We start from the raw sequence: 17,259 nt of genomic DNA, 5'->3' as shown, positions 1-17,259 counted from the left end.
TTTTTTTTGATAATATTTATCTCAGCCTATTTCTTTTGTTCAAAAATTTTGCCTTCCAGAATTTCCTTCAAAATGTTGCCTAACCAGTGTCTATAAACTCATACAGTGACAACTATTATCCATTATCCAGCACTTGGCATGCCAGCTCACCATCACTATATTAACTGACTTGCGAGTTTTCGCACTCCCTGTGGGGCCCTCTCTCCTAAGATTAATGAGGTGAGACTCAGTGTTGGAGCTGCCATCCTGACTTGACAAACAGCATGAGTGGTCCCTGCATGATGTGGAGGTGGGAGGGTAAGGGAGGGAGAGGAGAACCACAGTGTATCCAGGAAAGACAGCAGTCTCCTGCACTCACTTTCCACAGCGGTTAAAACATGTTTCTCAGATATTTTACACTTCAGTCAAGCACATAACTTCTTTCTTCAATTAAAGTGTCCCAAAGCTGCATTGGTACATATTGGAAATGTAACAATTTTAGAGAGATTAAACTTCTGTCCCTCAGACATTTTGGAGAAGCTACTTTCTAAGATAAAAGTTGCCGCTCCCTCCAAATTAAAATACACTGAAACTCTAATTACTTCTTCTAATTCCCAAAATGGTGTTATCACTTACTTTTTAACTATTGAATTCATTCTGGCAGAGCTAGGGTAATAAAAGCCATCATATTCTAATTTTCAGACAGCTTGATAGAACCAATGTTCTTAGTATAGATAAAGTGTAATGAAGCACTTTCTTTCCCATAGGAAAGTCTTCAGCTCATATGCTTTGATGCCAACTAGCCTTCACATCTGCTGTTTCACCATTGATGGCTGTAACTTGGCATGCTAAACTAGTGTCTGATGAAGCAGCTTTACTCAAAGGCACCATTTTATTTCTTGCAATGAGAACATAGTAAAATGGTGTTGGTTTCCTGGAGGCCTTATGCAAATCCCTGTAATAAACATAGGATCAGACCTCACATACAATTAGTTGTGTGTTAGACGAGGAAAGGGGGAGGGCGGCTATCTCCTTAGTTTCCCTTGGTAAAAATAGTCCCCTTACTGTGCACGTAAACCAAATGTGTAATAAAGGATTGGTTTAAATATTTGTTTTAAACACAACTAGTTTTATATCGAAACTATATGAAACACTAAACAGAACATAAACCTTTTAAAAATGCCAATCTGGTTTTATTTAACAAATATTACCACTCACCTAATGTTAATAATAATCTATCACCTATGGAGAATATTTTTAAAGCATTAATAAAAAACAGTTTGTATTCATATGACAACAAACACTTTTGCTAAGATATTTCTTTTAGATATCTGGTGGAAAATGAAAAATGTAAATACAAACAGATGAAAACTTAGGTGACAATATTAATCACTAAACTGACTGTTCAGGTACATTGTTGATCAATCACATAAAGCTTTTAACCACAAACTTGTATATATAAAATGAAACATTTTTTTAAGTTTCTATTTTTCTAAATAGTCATAGTTATTTTCCTATTTTTATATTAACGACTTTCCAGCTTTTGGCTTGGAAGCCTAAATATATCAAGTTTTGCCTCCCCCAAGAAGAGCAGAATGTCATATTTAAGGTGGGTTTTGTTTCAGTTTAGATCTGTAGAGGGATATCGAGGCATTTCTCAAGTGATACAAAAATACGTGAATTAGAATTGTGTAATAATTTACTCCATCTGTTAATTTAAGGTGCTTTTTTTTTTCCCCCGTAACAGAGAGAGAAGTGGCAGTGGTTCACCAAATATTAGAGTCTAGTACAATAAGCTGTCCCCATGCATCTGTCAGTTTGTCGTACTGTGAGGGCTTGTGTGTTGTGAAGCTGGAAGCTATGCCACCCATATTCAAATACTAGCAGGGTCACTCATGGCAGACAGATTTCAGCTGAGCTTCCAGACAGACAGACTAGGAAGAAGCACATGGTGGTCTACCTCTGAAAAGAATTAGCCAGTGAAAACCTTACAAATAGTAGTGCAACATTGTCTGATATAGTGCCGAAAGATGAGCCTCCTAGATTGGAAGGCATTCAAAATACGACTGGGGAAGAGCGGCCTCCTCAATGTAGAGTTGACCTTAATGATGTGAATGGAGTCAAACTTTAGGGACCTTCATTTGCTAATGTGACACAACTCAAAATAAGAAGAAACAGTTGCAAGCATTTATTAATAATTGGAACCTGGAAGTATGAATCTAGGAAAATTGGAAATAGTCAAAAATGAAATGGAATGTATAAACGTTGATATTCTAGGCATTAATGAGCTGAAATGGACTGGTATTGGCCATTTTGAATCAGACAATCATATGGTCTACTAAGCCTTGAAGAGGAACGGTGTTGCATTCATTGTCAAAAAGAACATTTCAAGATCTATCCTGAAGTACAATGCTGTCAGTGATAGGATAATATCCATATGCCTACAAGAAGGACCAGTTAATATGATTATCACTCAAATTTACACACCAACCACTAAGGCCAAAGATGAAGAAATTGAAGTCATTTACCATCTTCTGCAGTCTGAAATTGATTAAACATGCAATCAGGATGCATTGATAATTACTGATGATTGGAATGCAAAAGTTGGAGACAAAGAAGAAGGATTGGTAGTTGAAAAATATGGACTTGGTGAAAGAAAGGATGCCGGAGATCTCATGATAGATTTTTCAAGACCAGTGACTTCTTCATTGCAAATACCTTTTTCAACAACATAAGTGGTGACTATACACATGGACTTCACCAGACAGAATACACAGGAATAAAATTGAATAAATCTGTGAAAAGAGATGATGGAAAAGCTCAATACTATCAGTCAATACAAGGCCAGGGACTGACTGCAGAACAGACCATTAATATTTCATATGCAAGTTCAAGTCGAAACCAGAAAAAATTTAGAACAAATCCATGAGACCCGAAGTATGACCTTGAGTATATCTCCCCTGAATTTTGAGACCATCTCAAGTATATTTGACATGTTGAACACCAATGACTGAAGACCAGATGAATTATGGAATGACATCAAGGAAGCAAGAGGTCATTTAAAAGGCTGGAAAGAAAGAAATGACCAAAATGGATTTCAGAGGAGACTCTGAAACCTGCTCTTAAACGTACAGTAGCTAAAGTGAAGCAAGAAATTATGAAGTCAAAGAGCTGAACAGAAAATTTCAGAGGGTGGCTCTAGAAGATGAAGTAAAGTATCAAAATGACATGTCCAAAAAGCTGGAGATAGAAAGTCAAAAGAGAAGAACACACACGCGGCATTTCTCAAGATGAAAGAACGAAAGAAAAAATTCAAGCCTCAAATTGCCAACAGTGAAGAATTCTATGGGGAAAATATTAAATGATTCAGGAAGGATCAAAAGAAGATAGAAGGAATACACAGAGTCATTATACCAAAAAGAGTTGATCGATGTTCAACTATTTCAAGAGGCAGCATATGATCAGGAACTGATGGTACTGAAGGAAGAAGTCCAAGCTGCCTTGAAAGCACTGACGAAAAACAAGGCTCCAGGAATTAATGGAATATCAACTGAGATGTAGCTCACTCATCAACGTCAAGAAATTTAGAAGACAGCTACCTGGCCAACAGACTGGAAGAGATCTATGTTTATGCCTGTTCCCAAGAAAGGTGATCCAACTGAATGCGGAAATTATCAAACAATATCATTAATATCACATTCAATTCAAATTTTTGCTGGAGATCTTTCAAAAAGAGCTGCACCAATATATCGACAGAGAACTGCCAGAAATTCAAGCCGGTTTCAGAAGAGGATGTGGAACCAGGGATATCATTGCTGATGTCAGATGGATCCTGGCTGAGAGCAGAGAATACCAGAAGGATGTTCACCTGTGTTTTATTGACTATGAAAAGGCATTAGGCCCTGCGGATCATAACAAATTATGGATAACATTGCAAAGAATGGGAATTCCAGAGCACTTAATTGTCCTCATGAAGAACCTGTACATAGATCAAGAGGCAGTCATTCAAACAGAACAACGGAATACTACGTAGTTTAAATTCATGAAGGTATGCGTCAGGGTTGTATCCTTTTACCATACCTATTTATTCAATCTGTATGCTGTTCAAATAATTCAAGAAGCTGGACTCTATGAAGAAGAATGGGACATCAAGACTGGAGGAAGACACATTAACAATCTGCATTATGCAGATGACACAACCTTGTTTGTTGAAAGTAAAGAGGGCTTGAAACACTCACTGATGAAGATCAAAGACCACAGCCTTCAGGATGGATTACGCCCCAATATAAAGAAAGCAAAAATCCTCACAACTGGACCAATAAGCAACATCATGATAAATGAAGAAAAGATTCAAGTTGTCAAGGATTTCATTTTACTTGGATCCACAATCACCATCTGTGGAAGCAGTAGTTAAGAAATCAAAAGACACATTGCATTGGGCAAATCTGCTGCAAAAGACCTCTTTAAAGTGTTGAAAAGCAAAGACATCTGTCACCTTGAAGACTAAGGTGTGCCTGACCCAAGCCATGGTGTTTTCAATCGCCTTTTTCATGTGTATAGGCAAGCTGGGCAATGAATAAGGAAGACCAAAGAATTGACGCCTTTAAATTGTGGTGTTGGTGGATATTGAGTATACCATGGAATGCCAAAGGAACGAACAAATCTGTGTTGGAAGAAGTACAACTAGAATTCTCCTTAGAAGCAAGGATGGGGAGACTCATACTTTGGATATGTTATCAGAAGGGATCAGTCCCTGCAGAAGGACATCATGCTTGGTAAAGTAGAGGGCCCGCAAAAAAAGAGGAAGACCCTCAATGAGATGGGTTGACACAGTGGCTGCAACGATGGGCTCAAGGATAACAATGATTATGAGGATGGCGCAGGACCAGGTAGTGTTTCTTTCTGCTATACATGGTGTTGCTATGAGTAGGTACCAATTTGAATGGCACCTAACAACACCACCACAATAAAAAAAACTGGGGCAATAAAGCATATGAGCCCAAAACTCAAAGCTGTTGCTCATAACCCAACTTAACATAAACTTGTAGAGCAGGGTAGTTCTAGCTTCTTAATTGACTCCTTAACAAGTAAACATAAAGTTCACATGTACACCCCTTCCAACATTGTAATATGACCCCTTATGGGTCTTTTTCTTAATTTCCCTTCCACCCACATGGTAGAAGAACCTGCAATAAGGATTGAAAAGCAAAAGTGAGTACTTACTCCCCAGGTTCCATAGAGCATTTTTGTTCTTAATTTTATTCAGAGACATAAATAAAAGGCAAGATTCACCCCTACTGAATTTCCCTGAGAAACAAGAAGACTATAACTTCCTTTATCCTGCTATGTGGCAATTCTCATACTTACCCATTGGGGGTTCACAGAAATACTGTCAGAAACAAAGATGTAATTAGGTTATCGAGTCTCAGCAAATCTCTGTTTTAAAGAGTATAAACACAAGTAGATAATTTGAAAGAAATAAGAATTTGGGTGGAAGATTTATCATTATTATTTCATGCTTCAGTTTTCTTTTTGAAAAAAGAAAAAACTCACCCTGATATGAAATAGCTGAAGTAGACGTAGTAACTTATTAACTATTGATGCCAATGAATTAAGGGATTATTTAAATTGGAAATTAAGTTAACTCTGCTTGCACATTAAAATCATCTGAGAATGTTTTTAAAAACACAAATGAACAGGATCCCACCTCAAGATACCCTGAACTAATTGAATTGGAGAGGGTCTTGGACCTCAGGATTCAAAATACCTCCAGGTAATTCTAATGTTCTCATGTACAGTCAGGCTGAGAACTACTGACTTAATCAAACAGATACTTTTAAGATTTTTAAAGTTTGTTGTTGTTGTTAGTTGCCCTTGAGTTGGCCCCTGGCTTGTGGTAACCTCATGCACAATGGGACTGGAGCATTGTGACCCACAGGTTTTTATTAGCTGATTTTTCAGAAGTAGGTAGCCAGGTCTTTCATCCTAACTTGTCTTTGGAAGTTCCACTGAAACTTGTTCAGCATCATAGCAACACACAAGCCTCCACTAAAAGATGGGTGGTGGCTGAGCTTGAGGTGCATTGGCTGGGAATCGAACTCAGGTCTCCCATATGGACAGCAAGAATTCAACCACTGAACCACCATTGCATCCTTCTAAAACTTAGTGGATGATATATTAAAATGGGCCAAAATAAAGACTCTCTCCCTTGGAGAAATGAAAATTGATACAGAAATCAAGGCTATGTTCCTACTGCTTATCATACACAGTACTGTATTTACATTAGACATACATGCTATTCAGTCCTATATGCTGCAGCACTGCCACACCTCTTACAGCTTTGGTACGCAAAAAAATGCCCCAATAAGTTGAAGCACTGCTCAAATTAGGGAACCAGGTCAAATGTTATTAATAATTTTGTTGGGTGATGGCCTGGAATTTATGATACATACATAGAGATATACAATGTATCAACAAATCAAATATTTTACTCTCAAAACCTTGATGCCAATTTATCTAATTTGATGTTAATATTTTACTTTGAAATGATTTTTCTGGAAACAGAGACAATAGCACTCATCGGGCCCCAAACAATGTTGAACCTTGTTTTTCTAAATTATTGAGGAGAGAAGGACGTGTCAGTAATAACTTCAAACCAAGCCTTTGAACTAGTTCTAGTTTGACCTCCTGCTGAGAATTTGCATTTTTACCCCAGATACACTGAATCAGAATCTACATTTTAACAACATCCCCAGGTGATTCTTATGTATAATAAATTTTGAGAACCTCTGCTCTGCTAGTGATTCTCAGAATTGGTCCCTAATCAGCAGCTTTAGCATCACCTGGGAACTTGTTAGAAATGCAAATTCTTAGCATGGGGTCAAACCAGAATGAACTGGTTCAAAGCCCTGGTTCAAATTCACACCAAATAAAAATGACTTGAAAGCAAAGTTGTGTGGCAAGTTAAGAGCCCCTAAACAAACAGGGCAATTCTTGCATGAACAACTACCTAAGAAATCTTCCCTGTATTTATTAAAGTAACATGTTGTCATTAGGTGCCACCTAGTCAACTTTGACTCATAGCAACCCCATGCAACAGTGTAGAACTGCTCCATAGAATTTTCTAGGCTGTAACTTTTATGGAAGCAGGTTGCCAGGTCTTTCTCCTTCAGGGCTGCAGGGTAGGTTTGAATCAGAAACCTTTTGGTTAGCAGCCAAGCACTTAAACCTTGCACAACCCGGGCCCCTTTAAAGTAACAGAATTAATAACTATCATATTGTCAAAAAATTCCTTCTGAATGGTGGTGGAAAATGATTATAATAGGAATCGTGATGCACATTGAAAGATATAACCCAATTTCTACCCGTGTACCAACAAATAATTATTGAATTTTTTTTTTTTTAATAATGGTCGTACTTAACTAGAGAACTTATTTTATTAAAGTATGAAAGACATTTCAAGAATAAGACCTGGAGGTTAAACAGATATAAAATTGAAATATAAGTATAGATGTACTTTCTCATATTCAAAAAACAGTTTTTTTAAGTAAAATTTCTGTATATGCAAAGGAAAATTATAAAATGTTTTACTATCAACTTTGCAGGAGGAAAATATACATTTATTTCAGAAAACACTTTAAAAGTGAAAAGTGTATTAGAGTTGCATTTTGAGAATTTATTCTTCTAATGTGTGAATGTCTTATAATAAATATACTTGCATCACCGTCACTGTTCTAAATAAAAACAAACAAAAAAATACGTTTTGCAGAAAGGAAAAAAAAAAAAACTGAGAAAATCAAGTGAAATGGTATAAGTTATTAATCACATGCAGTAAACTACCAATTTTTTTTAATATTCCATTCTTCAAAAAGAAATGTTTAACTTATGGTCTTCTGGCATTTAAGAAGCAAAAATCACTCAAGCTTGTAAGATAGTCATTGCAGGCATGTTGGACTAATAATTCAAGCATCAAAACCTATAATGTCACCCCAGCCTGATTTAATTTTACAAGATAATTGAACTGATAAGATCAGAATAAGTGGCAGACTCTAAAGACCATGTTATAGCTGTATCGCCCCCAATGACTTAAGGCAAAGGTTTTAGAAACATAATATGATCAAACAGTTGAGGTCATGTGGGTGACCCAAAATGACTATTGCACTTAGCTCTTTTGAGTAATGATAGTTATGCCATGATATCTTTGGTAATTTTATTGTCTATACCATGAGTCCCTTGGTTATTGCTTTCATAATTAATAAGCTGTTTAACCTCTCCATGGCACAGTTTCCTCATCTGATAAATGAGCATAATGATAATTACTTCTTACTTCCTTAGGGGATGCTGTGAAGATTAATAAGCTGGTAGTTAGAACGTACTTTGAGCTCTAGAGAAGGAGCCTGTACATACAAAAAAAAAAAAAAAAAGGCTCTTTTGTTGCTAAGAAAAAATTCCCCAAGTTATATTAATCTACCTGCATGTATTCCTAACATCATAACCTACACATCCAAATATATTGAATTTTAACTAAAGACTAAAATGGGAATGAAGTAGGGGGTGCTACAGAGGATTGCCTATCTTGAAGAAACATTTATATCTCTCTACAGAATAACAATATTAAGTAACTAGTCACATATTTGTTGATGTATTCCATCAACAAATGCAACATTCATTTTGCCACTGGATAATTCTACAGAATTTGGTAACAGATGTGAGGTGCTGCCATAATAAAAACATAAATATGTGGCACTGAGTTAGGTCACACATAGCAGATGACAATGGAATCATTAGGCTAGAAAAAAGGAAGCTGTGTATAGAGGGCAAAATATTTTTTTGAAAGTGTACCTAGAAGAGTCATGTATTAATTTGTGTCCCCCAAAAATACATGTATCAATATGGCTAGGCCATAATTCCCAGTATTGTGTGATTATCCACCATTTTGTCATCTGATGTGATTTTCCCATGTGTTGTACATCCTACCTCTGTAACGTTAATGAGGTGGGATTAGAGACTGTTATGTTAATGAGGCAGGACTCAATCTGCAAGGTAGGATTGTATTTTAGCCAATCTCTTTTGAGATATAAAAGAGAGAAGTGGGCAGAGAGACGGGGGACTGCATAACACCAAGAAAGCAGCGCTAGAAGCAGAGCACATCCTTTGGACCCAGGGTTCCTGTGCGGAGAAGCTCCTAGTCCAGGGAAGATTGATGACAAGGACCTTCCTCCAGACCCAACAGAGAAAGCCTTCCCCTGGAGCTGATGCCCCAAATTTGGACTTCCAGGCTACTAGACTGTGAGAGAATAAACTTCTGCTTGTTAAAGCCATCCACTTATGGCATTTCTGTTATAGCAGCACTAGATGACTAAGACAAGTAGTGACTAGGAAGATAGAAAATGCACTAATTATTTTTTGTACTAGGCCAAAAGAGATGTCCAGACAAAACGATAAGAAATTCAAAGTATCAGCTAGTTACATTTAATTACATATGATAAAGTAGTGTAAGAAAGAGGAACTAAAATGATAATAACAGCAATAATAATAATAAGAAAGAGGAGGAGAAGGAGATTAAGGAAAACGAAAAGGAAAAGAGGACAAGGAGGAGAAATAGAAAGAAGAAGAAAAGGAGGAAAAAATTGTTCAAAAGAATTGGTCAGTTTGAGAACGAAATTTAGAGTGGATATACACAGAAAAAAAAATTATTATTATTATTTTTTTTTATAGAGAGAGTCCTGGTGGTGCAATAGTTAAGTGCTGGGCTACTAACCGAAAGGTCAGTGGTTCAAACCCACCCAGCACCTCTGCAGAAGAAAGACCTGGCAATCTGCTTCTATAAAGATTACAGCCTAGGAAACTGTATGGAGTAGTTCCACTGTGACACACGAGGTCGCTATGTGCCAGAATGGACTCGATAGCATCCAACAACAACATAGAAAGGCTATAAATGGCAAGTTTGGATAATGAAAGTGTTTCATATTTTCAGTGTCTCAAGCTAGTAAAAGAAGCTCAAAATTGTTTCAACACAGGCTCATGACAAGGATTAAATTAAACAGGTGGTCTTGTGATACTTTGAAAACATTGGAAAATTAGGCCAGTGCCTTACAGACGTTCACATCTGGAAAACAGTTTTTAGTCCAAAGTGGCAATGATAAAGTCTAGAGAGAGGCATATCTTAAATCAGAGAAACATGGTTGTTAAATCTATTTTAAAAAGTTAAATCTTTTTTAAAAATTTATTTATCCAATTGTGGGTCATGCAAACATAATTTGCTTGAACATATTTAAAATAATTCTAAATTCTACATTTTTTAATTAGCCATGTACTCTAGTAACGCTAATATCTAATAATTACCAAACTCTCACACTTAGGTTAAAAGGATTGTGGTTGTGACTTTTAGAGCATGGAGCAAACACAGTCAGATACACAGAAAAGTCACAATGATTTTCTGGATCTTATATTTCAAAAGCACTGTCATCCTGGAGTAAAAGAAATTGAAATGTAGGAAATGTAGGAAAGCCTCTGAGCTCCAAGTTCCTAGGAGTAGGGCAGATGACTTTAAGCTAAATAAATGTTACTTATCATTGAGGGCTTTTTGTTGTTTGTTAAGCAACATTGTTAGGGCAATAGATAACTAATACAAGCCCCAAACCAAAAAACCAAACCTGCTGCCATCAAGTTAATTCCAGCTCATAGTGACCCCACAGGACGCAGTAGAAGCCCCCCATCAGGGTTTCCAAGGAGCGGCTTGGTGGATTCAAACTGCCAACCTTTTTGTTAGCAGCCAAGCTCTTAAACACTGTACCACTGAGGCCCCAGTCATATGTAAATTCTGTGATGGGGACTGGAGATGCAAGTCCGAATGGTATAGGTTCAATTCCTATCTTCCTGCTGTGCGTGGTATAGTATGGAAACATAGAGGAACCAAGATATACAGCTTGGAGTTATAATTTAGTGATAACTGAAGTAAAGAGTGCTCAGGGAATCCAAAAGAGGAGCTGGATAGATTTGGGTAGAGGAAGAGTAGAAAAAGTTTTCCTGGATCAAGTAAAGTATAAATGAGGATCTAAGGAATAAAGAGGGAGCAGTGGTGGTTCAGTGGGAGAATTCTTGCCTCCCATGCAGGAGACCCAGGTTTGATTCCCCGTCAATGTACATCAAGCGCAGCTACCACCTGTCTGTCATTGGAGGCTTGCATGTTGCTATGATGTTGAGTAGGTTTCGTAGAACATTTCAGACTAAAATAGATTAGGAAGAAAGGCCTGGTGAACTACCTCCCACAAAATCAGCCAATGAAAACCCTATGAATCACAATGTGTAATGTCCATTGTTCACAGCATCATCATGAGTTGGGGGACACCTTAATGGCAGCTAACTACAACAATAACAAGGAATAAAGAGGGTATCACAAATTAGGTTGGTAGCTAAGAATAAGGATTGAAAAAAACAATGTACCAGACTGTGGAGAAGAGGGTGAAAGAGTACCTCATGCATTACAGGACTAGAAAACAAAACCGTGATGATACTTGTAAGCCAGCTAAGGCATTGGGTCCTGATCTAAAGCAAATAAGAGTAGGGCAGGTAAGTGATTATTGGAGAGCTTTAAGCAGAAGCCAGGAATGATCAGATTAGTATTTTTTTTAAAAAAGTCACTCTGGTTATAGCGTAGAGAACAATAGGGGCAAAACTGGGGGAGAAGAAAAATTAGATAGTTATTGTAAAACCTCGGAGAGAGATGATACTGTTCTCAATCAGGAGAGTAGTGAAGGGAATAGAAAGATGTATAGGGAGTAGAATGGACAGGTCTTGGGAGGTACTTGGAGATGTAGGATATATGTCAAAGTTAAACACAATTCCTGCCACACAAGAGGTTCTCAGCAAATATTTATTGAACAAAAACTTGATTTCTTACAACTGACATTCACACCCTCTGATTGAGAATGTAAGATAAATGGTGATGCTGGCTATACTAGACATCATAATCATTAAGTAAAAAAAAAAAAAAAAAAAGCTGTAAATAAGAATGAAAATTATTTACATTAATTTTTTTTTAATTCCTCTACCTGAGTTTTGGCATACATTCCCCAAATAATTGCTAATTGCACCTTAATATAACATTTCAATGTGCACAGTCAAGAAACCAAACCCATTGCCATTGAGTTGATTCCAACTCATAGCAACCCTATAGGACAGAGCAGAACTTGCCCCATAGGGTTCCCAAGGAGTGCCTGGTGGATTTAACTGCCAACCTTTTGGTCAGCAGCCATAGCTCTTAACCAGTATGCCACCAGGATTTCCTAGTCAAGAAAAGACCTTAAAAACTCCCTCACGTTTATTATTTCACTTATCAAATTATTCCTGTTGTATGACAACAATAATCAGAGGAATGAAGCAATTTAAACCAGAGAAACACCTTACAAACATGGTCTGATCTCTTTTTAAATCAATTTTAAAAATATTTATCCAATTTTTGGTCATGCAAACAGAATTTGCTTTACTGTATTTAAAATAATTCTAAATTCTGCATGCATAAATTACCCATTGATTCTAGTAACGGTAATATTTAACACTTATCAAGCTCTTACTAAGTATTCAGCATGCCATGTAAAGCTTCCACTAAATTTTAAAAAAATATTGTGAGAATATTCCTGTTATTCATTATAGTTAAAGATGGGGAGTCAGAGGTGCTTATCAAGGGTCAGTGACCTTATCAAACATAGGTGGTAAAGCCTGGAATTAAGAAGATTCTACAATCTTCTTCATTCTAAACAACTATTCTAAAATGCACTATATGTTTCTAGAAGAACCAGGCAATTTATAGTAGATAGATTTATCCTCTCAATGTGTGCCAGCATTTTGTTTAATAGCCCTACAACAAGAGGACATACTTCACTGATAACACTTTTTTTGTTTTTTCTGATGGACAGACTATATTAAGTACATATGGCAAAATCAGAGACTTTAAGTGGGTTAAGGCCAGACAGAATTTGTGGAAACTGGAAAACCTGCGTCATAGATTTCATAGAGCCATGGTTATTCAGTACCATTCTGGAAAACATATGATTCACTTTGTAAGCGCAGAAACTCTGAAGAGAGACCTTAAGACTTACAGGCTACTACTGTGTTATTTTTGAGTATGTAATCTCTATGTATTAATTTGATTAATTTTTGTATTTCAGGTAGAAAAGGATATACTTGTTGGCTGTAACTTTTTGAGTAGTGTTCAGCCCTCGAATAAGATTTTAGTTTTATTACACCAAATTCCCAGATTCGAAGAAGGATGATTTGACTCTTCCATCATTGTTTTTTAATAAAATCTCTGTGCTCTTAGCTATTTTATTACCTAAATGTGATTAAGAACATATTGATGATGTCATACAGTTTATTATTATTTACATAGGATAACACTGGAGAACCACCACCATCTGTTGAGCTTTGCCAGTCATGGTGATGATTTTACAGTTATCATCGGGGAAAATGTGTGTATAGCGTAATTGACAAAGAAGAAAATAGGAAGAAGGGGGGGAACTCCTCTTCAAGACAACGTACATATGAGATAATGGGTAAAGTCAAACACGTTCTTTGGAATAGAATTATTCGATGTTGTAGAATAGCTGTATAACTCTGGCAGAGTCTTTGCAATGCTGAAGACTTATCTCCTTTAAGATCAGGAATTTTGAGCCAGATATTCTTGGTTGTAGTAACAAAACTATATCATCCTTTAAAATAATTTTCTGGAACTGAGCATTCCAGAACAATTAGCTAACAGCAGGTTCTTGTTAAATTAGTAACAACAAGATGGAAAATCCTTTTGAAGTCAATACCTTAAGGGTGCTTCCTAGAGTGTCTGTATATGTTGTTGTTAATTAAAAATAGAATGGTATCAAATGTAAACAGACTATGCACAATAGTCCCTGGTTCATTGTAGAGTTTTGCAATGAGCATGCATTTGCTTGAATTCCAGGTTGTTAGGCATTTTTTTTTAATTACTATTTTATACCCATGGCTGGAATAAATATATAGCTTAACAAGCCTAAATATGACTTTATGATTAGTATAATCTAAGGCTACCCTGAGATAACTAATGAAAAATCAACATTTAATATATCCTTGTAAGTTCTAATGTTTTTTCTAATTACATCAACAAAAATTCACCTTGTAACAAAGTTGACAACTAAGGTAATTGTCAAGTTAGCAGTTATCACTGTGCGGTTTTTATTGTGACTGGTGTACATTACAAAAGGTTTCAATTCAAAGAAAAATTCTGTGTGTTAAAAGCAAAAAGTTTTTTCATGTCAATGTTCTCCAGGTGCTAGAGGCACCCGGCGTGTGAGAGAGAAAAACGAGATGAAAGAAGAAGAAGAAAAGTCAGCAGCAAGGAAAAGTAAGGGTAGGCAAAAATGAACACTGTGGAGAGCAACTGAATTCTTAAAAAAACAAAAAGGAAAGTAACAGAAGATTGGAAAGGCAAAAAAGGGAGAAAGTAGGTTTAAAAGAGAAAAATGATATAAAGGTAAGAAAAAAGAAATTTGTTTTGGAACTGAGTTTTTTAGAGATAAACTTTTGTTTAGAAGAGTTTTGAAATTAAAGGTATTCAAGTCTTCAGAAAAAATAAAAGTGAAATTAAGACTGAAATGTTTATGAAAACAGAATAAACACTTCTGGTGTCAAATCACTCAATTTCAGTACTTTGTGTTCTTTTACAAACTCAACTTCAAAAGTCCCTTGTATATTGGAATAATTTAAATACATCATATAATCATTCATCACAAAGTTGTTGCTACAATGTGTATTTAGTAATTTCAACAGTTGATTTCTGGGAAACAGAAGTGTTACAATTAAGTCCATCTCATATAATTTTAAATATCCTACTGGAAAAATTGACCAATTGCTACTAATATAGAAAAAAAAGCATATAGAACATTACGTTTTGCTAATATTTAATGACTCAATTTGATTAAATGATAGTGATTTCCCAATTGAAAATATAAAATACGCATATAATCTTTAGCCATATTAGAAATTCACTTTAAAAATAATTAAAATATAAAAATGAGATAGACTATGACTGAAGTATTGATTTATCTTATTCATTCTTTTTTAATTTTGGTGTCCTCCAGGAGTTCCACACCAGCGCCCCCCCCAAAAAAAAATTTAGGTTAATTTTATAAGAATTTTGATAAGGAAAACTATGTAACTATTTGGTAAAATTGTTTTCATTCACATAAAACCCAGTTCTGTGGTTGTTACTTTATTCTTTTGTGTATCCAACTAAACTATGTTGTTAGGTGCTGTCAAGCCGATTTTGACTCATAAGAACCATGTTATGAGTAGCAACAGAGTTTTCCAGGCTGAAATCTTTATGAGAGCAGATCAGTAGGTCTTTCTCCTGTGGTGTTGCTGGGTGGGCTCAAACCACCAACCTTTCAGTTAGTAGCCAAGTGCTTAACCATGTGTCACCAAGGCTCCTTAACTAAACCATAATCTCCTTGAAAGTGAGCATTAGATCTTATTTGCTATAGAATGCCCAAAGTATAGTGCTATTTCTGGTACTCAGTAGGTACTCAATAATGGAAGAATTTATTTCAGAGCTTGAGTTGACTAAAAAGAAGAAAAAGTTTACCACTTCCACTACAAGTCTGAACTGACAGTTGTATTTCTGTGTGCACTGAAAGAAGATATCTATGCTTAATGATTTTCCCAACATAAAATAAATTATATACATATAACCTAAAAAAATTATATAATATATATGTAAAATTCTAACCTTAACTAAAATATAAAAGGAATTACTAAGTGATACTGACTCCCGAAAGTGGAATCTTCCCATCTAGACTACTCTGGTCCAGCAGGATCAGTGGGAATAAGAAGAGAGATAGTGAAGAGGCAGACAGAGCATCAGTACACCAGAGCGTGGTACAAGCACACTTTCCCTTTAAACGTTCCACCAGGCTGTTCCCCTGGAAACCACTGCAAGTTAAAAGTTGCAGCCCATTTTAAGGCACTGTGCTTCCCAGAATATTAGATGGATGAATGTACAGATAATAAAAACTGTTTCTCTTCTTTCCTAAACCTGTCGCCCTTGAGTCAATTATGACTCATCGTGACCCTACAGGATGGAGAATGGCCCCAGAGGGTTTTCCAGGATGTAATCTTTTTCAGAAACAGACTGCCACATCTTTTCTCCCGCAGAGGTGCTGGTGAGTTTGAATCGCCAGCCTTTCGGTTAGCAGCCGAGTGCTTAACCACTGAACCTCCAGGATTCCTTTCTTTTTTTCCTATAGTTCTTCTTTCCCTCTTTCTTCTGTTTTTTTTTTTTTTTTCCTCCCTGTCTCTTTCAACAGAAAGAAATGTGTGGGAAACATTCTCACTTGCAATCATTCTGTTCTTCTGGAATAGCCAAGTCTTGTAGATTGAATCGACTATTATGCAATTTTCAAGCAATTCATTACTTTACATTTTTTAATGCAAAATTAAAACCATGTTGGGAAAAAAGACAAAAATCATGTTACCTTTAAGTAGATTTTCCTCCAAACAAGAATACCTGTAAAGCAAAAACTCCTTACTATTTTCAAATATTAAAACATTTTGCCTTGCATGGACATATATTTAGTTGTATATTTCTCCACCCCCTGAGGTGTATGCTATTGACTATTTTGCACAAATAAGCGTGTTGCTGCACCCTTACGTTCACGAATGGAGAAAGGTTGGTTTGTGCTGTATCAATTTAACACACACATTTTCGGTAACCGATAGGACTTACCTTGAAGAACGTCATGGTGGCACCATCCTCCACAGCTCCATACTCTATCTTGGTTTGTTTAGCTAAATCATCAGCAGAGTCAATGGGGGATTCCATACGCTCCACTGTCAGAAAGGCGGCTAAGTTAGCAGTATACGAAGAAATGATGATAAGTGTGAAAAACCACCAAATGCCTCCCACTATCCTGGTGGAGAGCGCTTTGGGCATGAGCTCAGAACCTAACAGAGATTAGGGGGAAAGGTGAAACGAATACAGAGAATATGGTCAGCAGTCAGATACTTTTGGTCGCAGTGGCAGGATGGAATCACTGTGTAATAAAAGTTGAAATTATAGGACTTACATATTGCTTCAGTAAGCTAGCAACAACCATAGGGAGAGTGGAGGCTAATTTAGATAACAGAGACTTGGTATGTTTGTGTTCAAAATGCAAGTTCTACCCAATGGTGCAAAGTACCAATTAAAATATTGTTGTTTTTCGTTGCGAGCTGTGGAGTCAATTCTGACTCATCGCGACCCTACAGGACAGA

The 17,259-nt window shown here is 36.4% G+C and overlaps 1 protein-coding gene across 5 annotated transcripts in view; it reads right to left on the bottom strand.

Annotated features, from left to right (window-relative positions):
• The window catches only part of GRIK2 (glutamate ionotropic receptor kainate type subunit 2), a 771,122-nt gene that overhangs the window by 152,241 nt on the left and 601,622 nt on the right, over positions 1-17,259 (bottom strand). For 3 of the 5 annotated variants that reach the window (XM_003404322.4, XM_064289255.1, XM_064289257.1), the window contains exon 13: positions 16,733-16,950. The exons of the other annotated variants lie outside the window; for them this stretch is intronic. In XM_003404322.4, coding sequence (XP_003404370.1) covers positions 16,733-16,950 — 218 coding nt within the window. The remainder of the gene's footprint in view (positions 1-16,732; positions 16,951-17,259) is intronic. 5 annotated transcript variants of the gene reach the window in all.

This window comes from Loxodonta africana, chromosome 1 (genome assembly GCF_030014295.1).
Source record: "Loxodonta africana isolate mLoxAfr1 chromosome 1, mLoxAfr1.hap2, whole genome shotgun sequence".
NCBI classification, from domain to species: Eukaryota; Metazoa; Chordata; class Mammalia; order Proboscidea; family Elephantidae; genus Loxodonta; species Loxodonta africana.
The sequence above is the reverse complement of the archived record's forward strand: the minus strand, read 5'-3'. Positions and strand labels throughout refer to the sequence as shown.